Here is a 12,113-nt window from a genome sequence, read left to right as displayed (position 1 = left end):
TTCATGTTCTTACTTTCCTTGTAGGATGTACACTGAAAGCAAGTTTAAGTGGCAAATTTGTTCCCAAGTTTCCAATAATTAACTCCTAAATAAGATGCCAGAATGTAACTCTTAATTCAAGTGTTAATTAAGTCCATCAGACAGTTTGCTAACTTGAAAATGTGGACTAGCAGTGGCCCCAGGCAACTCTCCAAATGGAGATTGAAAAGAGGAATGACCAGGAGTGACAATAAGGGCCATTTTGAAGGATGGATCATGGCCAAGATCAAAACCAGGAGTGGTGGTCTGTACAGGACAGCACGGAAACAGACACTTTGGTCCAACTCATCCATCCCAACCAAATTTCTCAAACTAAACTAGTCCCACTTCCTTGCATTTGGCCTATATCCCTCTAAATCTTTCTTATTCATCTACCTATCCAAATGTTTTTAAAATGTTGTAGCTGTACGTGCATATACCACTTTCTCTGGCAGTTTGTTCCACATTGGAACCACTCTGTGTGAAAATATTGCCCTTCAGGCCCCTTTTAAATCTTTTTCCTCTTATCTTAAAAATATGTGCCCAAGTTTTGAACTCCCGCACTGAGGGAAAAGACATTTGCTATTCATCTTACTTATGTCTCTCCTGATTTTATAAACCTCTATAAGGTCACCCCTCAACCTTCTACGCTCCAGCGAAAGAAGTCCCAGATATCCAGCCTCTCCATATAACTCAAACCCTCCAGGCCTTGCAACAACCTGGTAAATCTTTCCTGAACCCTCACTAATTTAGAAATATCCTTCCTTTAGCAGGTATCCCAGGTTCATGTTCAGATCAGTACTGTACATCTTACATATATTTTGTTAACTGTGGCTTGAATGAGAGTCTTGATGACAGTTAAAAGGATTTAATTTTCCTCAAACTCAGTTGGTTTGATGCTATACACATTGATGGCATCAAAACCAATGCTGCTCTCCTTGTGAAATAGTACAAATGCAGTTTAATTCTAAGAACAAAACATATTAAACCACAGTGCACACTACAGGCTGACATGAACTCTCCATGTGGTTGCAGTAGCTCATTTGCTCTCTCTTGGTTTCTTTTTGTCCTTGTTGCTAAGAAGGATTCAAACTTTCAGGTGACTTTTGTTGGCTTCAAAGCTGTCATTCGTATAATCACTATCAAAGCTCTGCATTTTGAACAGCAGAAAGGTCAGAGGACTCAGTTAGTGGTTTGCTTGCAAGGCACAATAGCCAGGGCACCAGATCTGTGTGACCAGAGTATGTTTTGCCTCCCCATAGTACAGCAGCATGTCAAAAAAGGTCTTTATCTTGCATCCTATTTCTATTTCAGTTTGCAGCTTTCATGCTTTTCTTTTTCCCTTCTCATATAAATTTGATGCAACTATCAAGTTAATGAATAACCATATTATTTGTTTCATGCTACAAATTGAGGTTGAATTGGGAAGAATGGGAAGCTAGCAGAAAATCATGAGGTTGGGTGAGAAGCACCACAAGTAATTAAATTTACTTAACTGAGTTTTTACAAATTAATTTACATAACATTGAAACATAGGAATTTAAATTAGAAAGCACACAGCTAATTCACTTCAATGGTTCTCAAATATTTCCTTTAGTGTTTTCATTGCATGCGATTGACTCATAAACATTCTTAATAATTAATAATGAGATTATTGAACCTCTAAAATTGTCTGTCTCCTCCAACTCAACTATTTCGTTCACAACACTACAAAATCACAAATATATAAGACTATTCTTCAAATCTATGGAAGTGTTTACAAGTTGGATCCTTTAAAAGATGGTACATATTCAACTATAATAGTGACCTGAAATATGTAACTGCATGTTCTGCTCTAGTATTTCAAAAGTAAGTAGATTTGTTGAAATGGTTTGGAAATTACCAGGTTCAATTTCAACATTTACATAATCTTTTCTTCTCTATAACTTCAATTATTTTGAAGAACTATATCAAGGTAACGTAATGAAGATTACCTTGGTCAAATAAAAATTAATTTAGTCACATGAGCCTTCACTCACAAGAAGCCTAAAAATCATTTATACCTTTTTTGAGGCAGATAACCACAGACCAGAACTCATCTCGCTGCTGACAGTTGTATATCTTACAAGGCAGCATACAGCAGAGGAATAGGCTATTCAGTGTAATGGGATAATACATTCTTACTCTATATAAGCCATCTCCCATCCCTTTTTAGATGATTTTAGCAGCATATCTTTTATTCTTTTCCCTTATGTGCTTATCTAGCTTTACCTGAAATGAATGTATACCACTTGTCTCCATATGTCGTCTGGCAGCACTTCCACTTAAATATGTCTTTTGATTAAGCTTGCCTACCCAAGTTTAAAGATTGGCTCTACTTATAATTATGCACATTTCAAACAATCTGTCTTTCACATTACTACGAAAGAAATGAAAAAAATGCCCATGTGAAAACTCCACTCAATGCAACTGCCATATACTGATGATCTGTTGTTCTTTTGTCAAGATTACTTCTTAATCTACAGATTCCAAATATATTCCTTCTAAAGTTTCATGCCCAAGATTGTTTAGAATATATCAGCTGAGCTCTAATCAGGGACTTATATAGGTTTATGATAACTTTCTTGCTTTGTACTGCTCTTTTTATAAAATCAGAATTGTTTTTAAAAGATAACCTAATCAACTGCTGGTGCCACCTTCAATTATTTATTCATATTAAATTTTACATTACGCTGTTCTTGTACTCCCTTTAAAGCTGTACCTTTATATTGACTTTCTTTGTGCTCTCTTTCAAACAGTATCACTTTACACTTCTCTGCAACTTGAGATGCCTTTTGCTGTCCTCTGCAACACTCTCCATTTCTAATTCATTTTTGAACTTTAACTTGAGAAAAAAATTAATTCATTCTTTGTCTCTTTACATTTTTTTTACATTTATTTTTACAAATTTCCTCGTTTCATTATTAAACTATTATGATTTTCATTTGAACAAAATAAAACTTTAATATACTCCATATTTCATTGCTATTTGTAAAGCACCAGGATTCTCTTTCCAACTTCAAAACTATTTTGCAAACTTTCCAATTCCTGCTACGTCCTCATCTTCATTTTTACATCTTATCAACTTTCTTCAGATCAATGCTATAACTTTTTAAATATTAAGACATGTAGAACATTAAAAGAGATTTTTAAAAACAAAGTGACTTTATTTTTTCAAAAGGAACAATATTCCTGGAAGACAAAGGGAAGAGAAATGTGGCAGTAGCCATGCCTCAAAATCAGAAAATAATTCTTTTAAATTATGTGACTTAATAATTAGTATTATCAATTTGTGACAGATTTATAACACAGAGAAAGGTCCTTAGCCCACCATGTCCACACCAGTCAAAAACAATCAGCTAACTATTCTATTCCCATTTTACAGCACTTTGCCCATAGCTGTGTATCACATGTCATTGCAAGTGAATAACTAAATACTTAATTGCTATGAGGGTTTCTGCCTTTACCATCCTTACAAGCAGTGAGTTCCAGATTCCCATCACCCTCTGGGTGAAAAGTGCTTTCTTCACATCTTCTCAATACCTTCTGCCTCTTATCTTAAATCTACACCCCCTGATCATTAATCCCTCCACCATATATGTATTCATCTCAATTTCATTGAGATTCTAGTGCTCTAGAGATTCTTGGACATTCTAGTGCTAGAATGGAAAGCTGCAGTAATGCATTCAATTTAAACTACAGTTGTATTTTTATTTCTACTATCCAGATGTGCTTTGGCAACAGTAAACAGACATTGCATTCTTTCCTATTTCTTTCTGACTTTCATGCAAGTGTTAAATCTTACCACAGAATTCCATTGATACAGGATTCCTCTCTGCTTCAGCTATCATTTCCGCCATAGCAAGTATGTCAGCTTCAACTGGATTTGAAGGAACCTTCCTCTTGAGATCCTCAATTGTTTCAACTATTTTCTCAGCATTTCCTAGGGTAGTAGGCAGAAACACTGGAACAGGTACCTGTTCCAGACATAGTTCATTAATTGTTGCACATCTTAAATGATGAGAACATAAGACTTAGGATCAGGAGTACGCCATTTGGCCTCTCAAACCTGCTGCACCATTCAATAGCATCATGATCCGACATTCCTCATGTTCACCTTGCGCTTTCCTATAATCTTTGATTCCCCTACTGATCAAGAATCTATTTTACCTGTAAATATACAAAAGGACTCTGATCCCAAAGCTCAGTTACAAGGAGTTACAAGACTCGCAAACCTCAGAAATTACTCCTCAGCTCAATCTTAAATTGACACCTCTGAATTCTGAGACTATGTCCTCTCAGCATTTACCCTGTCAAGCACCCTGAAAATCCATATGTTTCAATGAAATAAAGTCTCATTCATTCTACTCTCCAGTGGCCAGAGTCCCAAACTATTTAGCCATTACTCAAAAGATAATCCCTCTTTACCACGGATTATTCTAGTGAAGCTTCTCTGAAATGCCTCCAACAAAGGAACCTGATATCTTTCTTTAAATAAGGGTACCAAAACCGCTCACAGTACTCCAGATGTGGTTCCATTAACATCTTGCACAGCTGCAGTAACACTTCCCTACTTGTAGGGAAGTAAGGGCCAACATTCATTAGCTTGATTTCTGTGTTTCATGCACAAGCACACCGCCTCTGCGTCCCCTCATGCTGCAGCTTTCTGCAATTTTCTCCATTTAAATAATATACCTCTGACAAATAAGCCATTAACATATAAAGTGTAAAAACAGTGACTAAAGGGAAGAAAAGAAAAAGAACTGTTTCATTCATCCATTTTATTTATTCAAATGAAAGTTTTTGATGCTTACTTTTTTTAAAAAACTGTTTACAGAGGAACCTTGATTATCGAACGACATGGGCGGGGAGTATTTTGTTTGGATAATTGAATGTCCGGATAATTGAATGTTGGATAACATAGTTTAGCCAAGCATCGGGACCTTGCAATCTTGTCCAGATAATTTGAAATTCGGATCATCAAATGTCGGATAATTGAGGTTCCTCTGTATAGGGCTTTTCTTCTAACATATTAATCATAAATCTGAAGAATAAGCTTACCGGAATAGGCATTGAGACAGGTACTGGATAGTTATTGCAATACATGTGCATTGGAATTGGAATATAGACTGGCACAGGGATAGGCACAGGAATTAACTGAGGCTTCCAATCCTCCTCTGTAATAATAAATATGAAATATAGACACATTTTCAGGTTAGAGATATACAGTGAAAAATAGACTTCAGAAAACAAGAGGAGTGCATGAGAAAATTAAGAGACAGACCATGTAGGAAAACTATATTACACATCTTCAAGTAATTTTAATTTAAAATTAGTAATTAGATCTCGAGTTGTGCATATATGTTTTTGAACTGCTTTTTTATTTTGACAGCAAGGCCTCGGCTTCTCCAGAACCTAGCCTTTGGGTTGAAGAATTACCTCAACCTGAGACTGTGCAAGCTGAATTGGGTTGCACAATATTGAGCATAGGTAATATAGGTAACATTCCTGAATGTAATACTGTTATCCAGTCAGATATATGACTGGAATAGTTTTCTTCTGTACTTTCAACATCTTGCTTAATAACTTATAAAAAAATTAAATTTAAAAGCTTAAATTAAAGATTCTTTATTTTCAAACTGAATAGCTTCATGTCGTAATTATGTAAATTTTTATAGTTTTTGTTTTGGTTTCTATGAACTTTTAAATATTTATTTCACAGAAACACACAGGCAAATACAGTGTGATGTGTGGGCATTCAAACTACATCCTTCTTAAGAAAGGAGCATGTTGTAATTTGAAATCTAACAAGTCTTCACAGAAGCAGAAGGGAAGAGAAGTTAGAAAGAGATGGTAAATTGCTTGAAGCCACCTGCCCTTGGGAAAGTGTGGAAATAGAAAGGAGTGAATGCAGCTTTAATATTGAGTTGATAGTTCAATGGAGGAAGAGTTTGGATAATGTACAAGGGGTTAGTTGGAAGGGAAAATAGTAGTAGGAAGGGTATGGGTTCATGAAAGGTGTTGAGGGAGAATTGGGGAAGAGGATTCACCAATTAAAAGTTAAGCAACTGACTGCAAAGGTAGCATATTACTGACTGCAGCACAATACAGAGGGTAAGCTTGGGAACGTGGTGAGTGAGGGATTTGCTATGGTGTGGTGTTCTGACCTTTTATAAAACGCAAAGTGGGGGACCAGAGACCAGAAGTCGGATGTGAGAGCTGAAGCACAAATGGATTAATTAGGTGAGCAGATAGGTAAGTGATGAATTTTGAAGTTGTTTTTCTTTCTAAATAGGGCAGTAGTTTGAATTGATTCTAGGGAGATACAAGTATTACATTAAATTTATAACTTAACTATAGATAAGTAAATAATGTTTATAAATACAAATAGTTAAATTCAACACAATGAGGATGAAAGGAAAGGTGGTGCATTGCAGCTGTAGCTACATGGCAACCACATTTGCATTAAGTGCTATGAAGACCTTCCAATCAGAGTTGATGAAGTAGAGTTTAAGATTTGAACACTATGACGAATCTGGCAGGGGTATGCTACTTGACACTTTGTTCAGGAAGCAGTCTTACCCCCATGTATTTTGAATTTGGTCTGAAGTCAAATACAGAGGCTGTGACTGCAAGGAATCTCACAGTGTAACTCACCTCCTGATTCCCTATAACCTGTCCACCGGGCATGGATCACAAGAAAATATTGTGCTCAGCTAACTGAGTTAGTAGGGCTCATGGTAATTATGGCAAATAGCTAACATTTTTGCAGACAGAGAGGACATCTTTGGGATTGTGTACGACTACATGGCAACATGGGCAAGTAGGGGATACATAATATCAGATGGAGGTCATGTCAAAAATGAAGAGCTATTTTGATTACTTTCTCCCAGATCAGCTAGCAGTCATAAAGGTCATGGATTACACGAGAAGCGATGATCCAATCCAGAAAGGGAATCAGTGGACAGATCAGATGGCACAAGATGCTACCGAAATCCTAATACTGACTTCAGTGTCAAGGGTGGTTAGTTCCATTGGCCCAGAGATGGTCAAGGTTAAAGGATGCATGAGGAAACATCCCAATAAAAAAAAGAATGGTAAAGAAAACAGGCCTATAAAGTAGAGAATGGTACTTGGCGAAAGGAAACAAAACATGTTGGAAATAAACCACAGGCCTGTGCACCAGGAAAGGAACACCATGTTACAATTCATCGAATGCCACTGATAGTGGCCAGGCCTGGGCTGTGGCAAGGTCAAATACCTGTGCAAGGCATAAGGCTGGAAAGGCTAAAGGCAAGTTAACCAAGCGGCCAAGACCAAAGAGAACCTAGAGATCAACTTCACATTTCAATCTGAACAGAAGGGAAAGATTAAAATTACTATCTCATGCCTCTATTAATACAAGTGACTCAAAATTCAAGAGAAGGACATATTACATGTTTGATGAAGACATTATAGATAATATTAAGTCAGATACTGATGTCATAAGCTTTGGCACTGTGCCCTAGAATCAGGCTATGAAAAGATTTTACAGGACTAAATACAGGAACTATGAGAATGTAGTCACAGAACTTAAATTTGAATCACTGCCTTGGAAGCCAGTGATCATTGAATCTGTTTAAGTCAGAGATGGATAGGTTCTTATCAGGCAGGAGAATCAAAGATAATCAGGAGGTATGTAGTATTTTGGAATTCAAAACACCAACAGTTCAGCCATAATTTTGTATTTTTGAATTTACTATAATTGTATTGGACAGTACTTGTGAAAAGGCCTTTAAGGAAGTTTAAAATTGACCTACATAGTGGTACAATTTAATGGCTAGGGCAAGGCTCCTCTATGGAGGATTGGACTACAACGACAATCATACCTTCTGCTTCGATCATAGATTCATTTACTGTGGGATACTTCAACTTGCAAGCATGGCCTTCACCAGACACATACTGAGCCGATGGTGTAATAGTTCATTAAATATTGATAATGCTTAGGAAGGAAAGTACCTTAGCCACCACCAACAGATTTACTGAAAAAAGCTGTCAAGCAACCATAAGTATGGTGCAGCTGAATCTAACCCAAGCTGTGGCCAAAGTATTGGAAGACTTGGCTAATAACTGAGCCAAGATGGCAAGAATGCAAATGCAAAGTCGGGATGATGGCAGTGGCCATTATATCCGTTGCAGTCAGATTGGTTAGTCTCTCTATTTGCTGCTACCAGAAACTGATTCCAGATGGTAATACTACTAATGAAAGTATGGACCTTGGTATCCTTCCTAGAAAATATGAAGCCTCCTTCCTAGAAAATATGAAAAAACCTATGAAGATTTTGCTTTCTAATGGGATGGGGTTCATGGCTTAGCCTAATTCATTTATACATCGGCGAGACCGTAAGAGATAGAGAGTCTCATGGAGGTCCTGCCTAGGTTAGGCAGCACCTGAACTGGGGTCCAAAAGAAGGGACTAAAGTAGGGAGAAGGGGTTAATATCGGCAGGGGCAAACTTAAAAGTGCAGACTAGTCTTGAAATAAGTGGTGGAGTTATGCTGAATTTCTTCCATGCTGTAATAGCAACAGTCTGTGTAAGCACATTATTCATTGCAACAGAGGGTAAGAAGTCAAGATGAACTGAAATTCCAGCCAAACTAGTTGTGTTATCATGGAAACTAGTAGACCCAATGGTGAAGGCTAAGATACCAAAGGCTTGCATTACAAGTGCACAGTTAACAAGTTCAATGTGTAGCGGAAATGAACTTCTTCTTTGCATATGCTGAAATAAAATGGTTGAACCCTGCAGACTTGGCAGTGGTTATTTTTCACTACAGGAAGGCCTAACAGTATGCATTTTTGTATTCATCTTCTGTTCACTTCCTACTTTCACATTTTTGTATTAACGCTTCCCATTATAAATACTTATCACAAAATTTATAACAGTTCAGGCAGTCCATGGATTGTGCACGGGTTCTGTTCTTGAGTTTGTGTGCAAGTTATGTATATACTAGTTGGAACACAATGAAAGATAAGAAAATAGCCTTATGTAAGTACAGGAAAGATGTGTATGTCAGATCTTTAAAAATTACATCTCAGTATGGGATCACATCTGTAAGTTGAACATTCGAAAATCACAACTCCCCTGTCTCTATCAAAGGAATTGTGCCACAATGTAAATAGAGCTACCTACCAGTGATGGCACTGCAAAATCTCAGCTTTTCATCTCCCAAATGCTGTGTCAGCAGAAAAGAACCCTTACATGCCATCAAATTAGATTTGTTTGGTTCCCAAACTGGTGAAAGCTTTGCTACTTAACCATAAATATTGAGTTCAAGTACAAGTAATAATATAACCAAGGATTGGACTACGCACAGTATAATTAAGGTCTGTTCATTAACACAACTTCAGTTGAAGGCAACAACTTAATTTCTCACACAAGCGCCATGTCTACTAAATAAACAAATAGATATACGGGTTCTAAATCATCAAATAGGATATAAGGTGCAGAGCGTCAGTCAGCAGCTGGGCATGTTTGTCTCAAATGCTTTTTGTTATGAAGTGCAATAATAGGAAAAAGGTTACAAGTAGGGATTGCAATGCCAGAGGAGACAGCAACACCTGCTGTCTGAGAGCTTCATCAGATATGCAAGCACTTGGAACAGTCAGGTCCAATTAACAATCCACTGGTAAGCAACAGGATGAAGGTAAAAATTCATACCTGTTTGACAGGATTTTGACTGCATGTGAGGCTTACAGTAAGTAGCTTTTGTCTGTGTTAAAGGTTTGCACAACAATGCTTTATTTTTCAGCTCTTTTACAGGTATTGGTGAAGGTGTCGATGTCTGGTTACAAGCCTAAAAATGTAAAAAATACATAATTAATAGAAAAATATACTTTAAATTTCACTTGAAAGAAAGGCTAAATAAGTAAGGGGTAATCAAATGCTAGGGAAGTAGATTCATTTTAACATCATTTTCATCTTCCACTTCTGATTGAAGAAATTATGCAAGAGGCACATTAATTACTGGGAGAAATTACGAATAATTTTCATCCTGCCAAATTTGTGAGCTTTTGTTCAAGTTAATGTGTTCCATCCTCCATCACTTCAATGCATCAGCTTTAGGTTTCAGTTTGGGTTAAGTTAAAAATCCCACAACACCAGGTTATAGTCCAACAGGTTTATTTGGAAGCACTAGCTTTCAGAGCACTGCTCCTTCATCAGGTATTTGTTGAGCAGGACCATAAGACATGGAATTTATAGCAAAAGATTAGTGTCATGCAACTGAAATGATACACTGAACAAATCTAAATTGCTGTTAAGTCTTTCATCTTTAGAATGAGTTGCAGGTTTCGGTTCATTAATATGTAAATGCCAGAACTTCTTTTAAGTCACATTCTGGAGATAACTTAAGGTTTTCTTAAAAAGGGGTGACATCTCAGCTCAGACAATGCATTAAAGGTAGATTAGAGTCTGTGTGTATCTCAATCTTGTGTCAGACTGGTTTTATTTCAAAAGTGGAATTAAAAAAAAATACATGGATTGACTGTCTGCAGATTGTGCATTTTTTGAGCAAAACAGAATGTATCTGCAAATACGAATTCACCTCACTGATTTATATGTGTGTACGCATGCACATGTGAGACAGAGAGTGAGTCTGTGCATGTGACTGTGAGTGCACGCAAGAGTAGTGTGACATGAACCCAAGGTCCTGGTTGAGGCCCTCCTCATGGGTACCGAACTTGGCTATCAGCCTCTGCTTGGCCACTTTGCATTGTTGTCTATTCTGAAGTCGGCCTTGGAGGATGGTCACCCAAAGATTTGAGGCCAAATGTCTCTGACTGCTGAAGTGTTCTCCGAATGGGACCTTGGGTTCATGTCACACTACAGGTGACCTCACTACACTATGTACTCTCACACACAAGCACACATACATACACGCTCTTACATACTCAGACACAGACAAGCAGATCTTCTCTCATACACACACACATACACCCCCCACACTCTCACATTCGCACACATCTCTCATAGGCTTTTACTCCGTCACACTCACACACACACTTTACCAAGCTTGTACATACGCAAACACACACTCTCTCATGTGCACTCACACGCACACACTCACTCTCTCTCTCTTGCACGCATGCACACATATAAGTCTATGGGGTGAATTTGTATTTGCAGAATTATATTTGCAGGTACATTCTATTTTGCTCAAATAATGCACAATTTGCAGGCAGTCAATCCATGTATTTTTTTTAATTCCACTTCTGAAATAGAACCAGTCTGACTCAACATTGGGATACACACAGGCTCTAACCTATCTTTAATGCATTGACTGAGCTGAGATGTCACCTCTTTTCAAGAAAACCTTAAGTTATCTCCAGAATGTGACTTAAAAGAAGTTCTGGGATTCACATATTAATGACCAGAAACCTGCAACCCATTCTAAAGATGAAAGACTTAACAACGACCTAGGTTTGTTCAGTACATCATTTCAGTTGCATGACACTGTAATCATTTGCTATAAATTTTGTGTCTTATGGCCCTGCTCAACAAGTACCTGATGAAGGAGCAGCGGTCCGAAAGCTAGTGCTTCCTTATAAACCTGTTGGACTATAACCTGGTATTATGTGATTTTTAACTTTGTCCACCACAGTCTAAGACCAGCTCCTCCACATTTCAGTTTGGGGACCAACGCCAGGAATGTTAAAAGTTGCAATCCAATGATTTTTTTTTAAAAAGTCATGCTTTTTTTAAAATTAGGGGGTGTTAAGCTGTGGATGGGCTGTAGTTCTGCAGATTGTTGTCACATCTTGTGCCTTGTCTAGCTGGTGGTGTGGGCGGTTGGTGTTAATGAATTGTTAGCAACACTTGCAAACAGAAAAGCTACATCAGTTTATCAATTTAGAATTACGGATAATTAGCAACAGCAGAATTGTATTCTATCATGACCTTCTAAACCTGAAACATAATTTATTTGACCATCTTTTCAACTGTCAAACTCTCGTTCATTTAGGTGTGCAGAAGAGCACGTCAGGAGCAGCACAAAGCATTCTGGAAATGAGGTACCCACTGAAGCTATGATACAGAC

The 12,113-nt window shown here is 37.5% G+C and overlaps 1 protein-coding gene across 3 annotated transcripts in view; it reads right to left on the bottom strand.

Moving 5' to 3' along the window:
* The window catches only part of zmym2 (zinc finger, MYM-type 2), a 153,803-nt gene that overhangs the window by 28,039 nt on the left and 113,651 nt on the right, over positions 1-12,113 (bottom strand). For all 3 annotated transcript variants that reach the window (XR_015757444.1, XM_087988156.1, XM_087988157.1), the window contains exons 15-17: positions 9,737-9,872; positions 5,098-5,213; positions 3,842-4,013 (exon numbers count right to left, since the gene is read on the bottom strand). Coding sequence is in view for 2 of the 3 variants with exons in the window: in XM_087988156.1 (XP_087844282.1) it covers positions 3,842-4,013; positions 5,098-5,213; positions 9,737-9,872 (424 nt within the window). In the remaining variant the exon portion in view is untranslated. The remainder of the gene's footprint in view (positions 1-3,841; positions 4,014-5,097; positions 5,214-9,736; positions 9,873-12,113) is intronic.

This window comes from Chiloscyllium plagiosum, unplaced genomic scaffold (genome assembly GCF_037043375.1).
Source record: "Chiloscyllium plagiosum isolate Xiang-an unplaced genomic scaffold, Cpla_swu_hap1 HiC_scaffold_6, whole genome shotgun sequence".
Taxonomy (NCBI): Eukaryota; Metazoa; Chordata; class Chondrichthyes; order Orectolobiformes; family Hemiscylliidae; genus Chiloscyllium; species Chiloscyllium plagiosum.
Note: the sequence above shows the minus strand (reverse complement) of the source record. Positions and strands in the feature narration are given on the sequence as shown.